General features: G+C 59.6%; 1 protein-coding gene across 1 annotated transcript; it reads left to right on the plus strand.

The window, feature by feature from the left end:
• Positions 1–880: 880 nt before the first annotated feature.
• Positions 881–2,823, plus strand: CLPS (colipase). The gene is made up of 3 exons (XM_009906209.2): positions 881–1,452; positions 1,651–1,773; positions 2,285–2,823. The coding sequence occupies exons 1-3, from the start codon at positions 1,357–1,359 to the stop codon at positions 2,411–2,413; spliced, it is 348 nt and encodes a 115-aa protein (XP_009904511.1). The 5' UTR covers positions 881–1,356; the 3' UTR covers positions 2,414–2,823.
• Positions 2,824–4,291: the final 1,468 nt, after the last annotated feature.

The raw sequence follows: 4,291 nt of genomic DNA on the forward strand, positions 1-4,291 counted from the left end.
CTTGGGATGGGAACCGGGGTGAGCCCTGGGACCCAGGAAGCGCCCCTGGGATTCTCTATGTGCTCCCTAAGTGGGACCCCAGGATGAGACCCCGAGATGAGCCCTGGGATTCGGGATGCACACTTAGGATCTGCCTTGTGCCCCTGCCATAGGACCTGGGGATGCACCCTGGGGCCCCCAGGATAAGATTCCGGAATAAGCCTCGTGCCCCTGGGACTGGGATCCCTGTGTCCCGTGGATGTTCCCTGCACTCCCGGGACGAGTCCCTAGGGTGTGCCCTGTATTTCCAGGATATACCTCTGGGATGAGCCCTGTCCCCCGGGCTGCACTCTGTGCCCCAAGGATGAACCCTGGGATGCGCTCAGTGCCCGAGAGATGTTCCCAACGTGCCTGGGGTCCTCCAGGATGCACCCTGCACCCTGCTGAGCACCTTACGCATCACCGTGCCCGCCTCCACCCCCCCCACCCCCCGCCATGTGCTTTGTACCCCGGGATGTGCCGTGCACCCCTAGATGTGACTTCCGATGCTGTGCCCCCTCCACCGCTCTACCCTGACCTCCCAGCTGGTGTCACTTAGGGGGTTTTCCCCACTGGAGGAGGGTGCATGTAGATGCCACACGCCAGGGTGACAGTCACCCTTCAATGTCACCCCGGCGGCCACCGAAGGCCAAGGCTGCTCAGCGGGGTTAATCATTGCCCAGAGCAGCCGGGCCAAGGCAGGTGTGAAAGGCTGTGCCCTTCCCAGGACTGTTTTCCTTTCATCAGCTGCATCCCCCAAGCCCTGAACCACAAAGCAAATACCCAGCAGGGCAGGGTGTGGTGGTGGCCTGTGGGATGGGGACACCAATGGGCTCTGGGGCACTGACCGAGGCCATAGGGTTGCCAGCAAGAGAGTGGGCTCGCTCCTGCCATGCTTCAGGCCTGGATTTCTTGGTGATAGTAATGTCTGTGCTATGGAGGATCTGGGCTGGAGTTGAGCTCCTGCCGTGGCACCAGCTCTTGCTTTGGTCAAGAACCCATCAGAATTGCCCATCAAGGAGAACACAAGCCCCAACAGCCAGGGTGAAGGAGGGTTAGGGTTGCCCACGAGAGGAAAGAGAGGAACGCTGCTGTTTCACCTTCACTTCGGCCAAAGGCACTGCCAACAGGCAGGTCGGCATGGCCAGTGCAGGATGGTCACCTGGAGACGTCCCCGTGGTGGCACCACCTGGCAGCAAGGGCACGGCTGTTTTCCTGCTCTGGGCAGGTTGCCCCAATGCCACGGTTTGGGGTGTGATAGGCGCAGCCACATCAGCAGATGGAGTCTCACTATAAAGCACCCACCAGCCCAGGGGCAAGGACACAGGTGAGCCCACCATGGCCAAGGTTCTGCTCTCCTGCCTGCTGCTGGCCCTGCTGCTCCTGGCCCCAGCCCTGCCTGCCCCACATGAGCGAGGGCTCATCTTCAACTTGGTAAGAGGGACACTAACCCCAGCCATGCCATGACTGGGAGACACCCTGAGTGCTGCAGTGGAGTTGGAGAGGTCTGCAGTGCTTCGGTCTCTGGCAGCAGCTCTCTGGGGGTGTCCTGGGGGTGTCCTTTATCCCCCTGAATGGGATCAAGTGTGGACAGAGAGAGACACGTTGCTCACCCCCCACCTCCCGGTGCAGGACGTCGGGGAGCTGTGCCTGCAGAGTGCCCAGTGCAAGAGCGGCTGCTGCCACCGGAGTAGTGGCCTGAGCCTGGCCCGCTGTGCACCGAAGGCAGCTGAGACACAAGAGTGTTCCCCAAAGGTAGGTCTAGCCCTGCGGGGATGGGGACAGGGACGCTGAGGTGCTGGAGCATGTCCAAAGAAAAGCAACAAAGATGGTGAAAGGCCTTGAATGACTGAGGGAATTGGGGTGGTTTGATCTTCAGAAGGAGGCTGAGGGGAGACCTTGTCACCCTCCACAACTATCTCAAAAGAGGTTGGAGGCAGGTGGGGGTCAGTGTCTCCTTACATGCAGCAAGTGACAGGCCAAGAGGAAACGGCCTCAGGTTCAGGTTGGAGATTCACAGAAAGGGTCGTCAAGCTCTGGCACAGGCTGCCCAGGGAGCCGGTGGAGCCGCCGTCCCTGGAGGTGTTTTAAAGACACACAGATGTGGCACTGAGGGAGGTCGTTTAGTGGCAGTGGCTTAGCAGCAGTGGTGGCATTGCAAGCTCTAGGTGAGCGGCTGGACTTGACGATCTCGAAGGTCTCTTCCAACCTCAATGGTTCTACGGTTCTATGTCCCTGCCCTGCGCTGTGCCTTGATTCCCTACAGAGCCTCTATGGGGTCTACTACAAGTGTCCCTGTGAGAGCGGCTTGAGCTGTGACGCTGATAAGACCATCGTTGGCTCCATCACCAACAGTGACTTCGGTGTCTGCAAGGACCCCCAAGAAGGGCTGTAGTGAATGAGGAGACCCCCTCAGTGACCCTGGGCTGCCCCTGTGCCCTGCTTCTCCCTCTCCCCAGGGATGTCTGGACTTGCCTATGCTGCTCTGGCTGCTGTGGCAGGGTTTGAGTAAAAAGAGCATCTTCTGAGCTGCAAGCCAGTGTTTTCACTCAAGGGGTTCCTCCAGCATGGGATGGGGATAAGGCCAGAAGGTTCTGGAAAAAGCATAAGCCTTACCTGTACATGTGGTAATCGTCTAGGCTGGGACGGATCATGAAGGGAGCTTAGTTTGGGAGTGCAGGAGGATGCAGCAGCCCCAGGATGTGAAGGACCCACTCAGGACCCGATGGATTTAATTTATTTGCTGCTGTGGCTGCTCTCATTGGAAATGTCCCCTAGAAAAGGTTTGTCATCAGAGGAGAGTGGTCTGGGGAAAAGCAGACTCGGGGAGGATTTTCTCAGTGCTCGGCAAGAGCTAAAGAGTGGGGGGCAAGAGGATGAGCCCAGACTCTTTTCAGTGGTGCCCAGTGACAGGACAAAGGCCAGCGGGCACACATTGGAGGCTAGGAGGTTTCATCTGATCAGGAGGGTGCTGGAGGCTTGGAGCAGGCTGCTCAGAGAGGTTGTGGAATCTTCTTCTCTGAAGAGCTTCCAAGCCCCGCCTGGCCATTGTGATCCTGGGCAAGCTGCTGTGGGTGCCCGGCTTTATCTGGGGGGTTGGACTGGATAATCTCCAGAGCGCCCTTCCAACCCCACCATGCTGCGATTCTGGGATACCGTGACAGGAGCACGAAGGTGGGGTTGGAGCTGGTGGGTGCTTGGTGGTCATGCCACACAGTGAGGTCTAAATGACTCTGCACTTTGTCCTCAGGGTGGGCAGATGTGGCCAGGAGACGGTGGCCAGGAGATGGTGGGCTGGGTGAGAGTCACCCATAAAAAAGATCATTGTGCCCCACAAAGGACCTCATATGAGCAGCAGCTGTATGTGCCGTGGACACCCCTCATCCAACACCTCCACTAGCATCCCATGGAGCAAATTCTCTGGCTGCGAGAGCATTGGGAAATTGGGATGAACTTGGGACGATGCTGGGAGCAGCCCAGACTGGCAGCAAGAAAGCAAATCCCCTTCGCTTTGCCCCTGGGACGGGGTGGTCTGAGGGGTGGGGGGTGATGCCCAGCTCGGAGACAGCAGTTTGGACGTGGGGTTGGGGGTCCAGATGCGGTGGAGGAAGAGAAGGCACCTGCCTGGCAGGGCTGGGAGGAGCAGCAGGAGGTGAGGAGGTCACCGAAGTGTGTGGTCCTGGTTTCTCCAGTGCCACCTCCACCTCATGATGCAGGATGAGCACCAGGGCACCCATAGCACTGCCCCGGGAGGGCTGAGTACCCCAAGGCGGCGCTGCACTGAGTGGGGAGACAGGCAACACAAGGTCTCTCCCTGGTCTCACCATCTGCATGGGGTCCTCAGCCCCAGACATCATTCCACACCAGCAAGTAGCACCTCAGACCGGTTGCCATCACCCACTACGCACACCGGGAGATACTGGGAGCCCCGCTTACCCAAAGCCAGCTTCACCCAGGCTGGTGTGGGCAAGATGCGGCCAGTGTCTGATCTCTGGACCAGCAGAGGGCAGCCGCAGCATGGCCACAGCCTGGGACCCCCTCATACTCTCCCTAGGCTTGGGGACACCCCTCAGCCTAACAGGGACATCCCAGCACTCTCCCCCATCACCTCCCCCACCCCCCATCCCCCATCCCGAGTAGCTCAGCCTTGACGGAGGAGACACACCTGAAATGTACCCAGCCCCGCAGCCCTGACAGCTCTTCCTTGAGCCCTGCTTTGGTGATCATCCCCTGCCGGGCGAGGGGCATGCTGGCGGGGGCGGGGGGGGGGGGG

Source organism: Dryobates pubescens, chromosome 35 (genome assembly GCF_014839835.1).
Source record: "Dryobates pubescens isolate bDryPub1 chromosome 35, bDryPub1.pri, whole genome shotgun sequence".
Classification (NCBI taxonomy): domain Eukaryota; kingdom Metazoa; phylum Chordata; class Aves; order Piciformes; family Picidae; genus Dryobates; species Dryobates pubescens.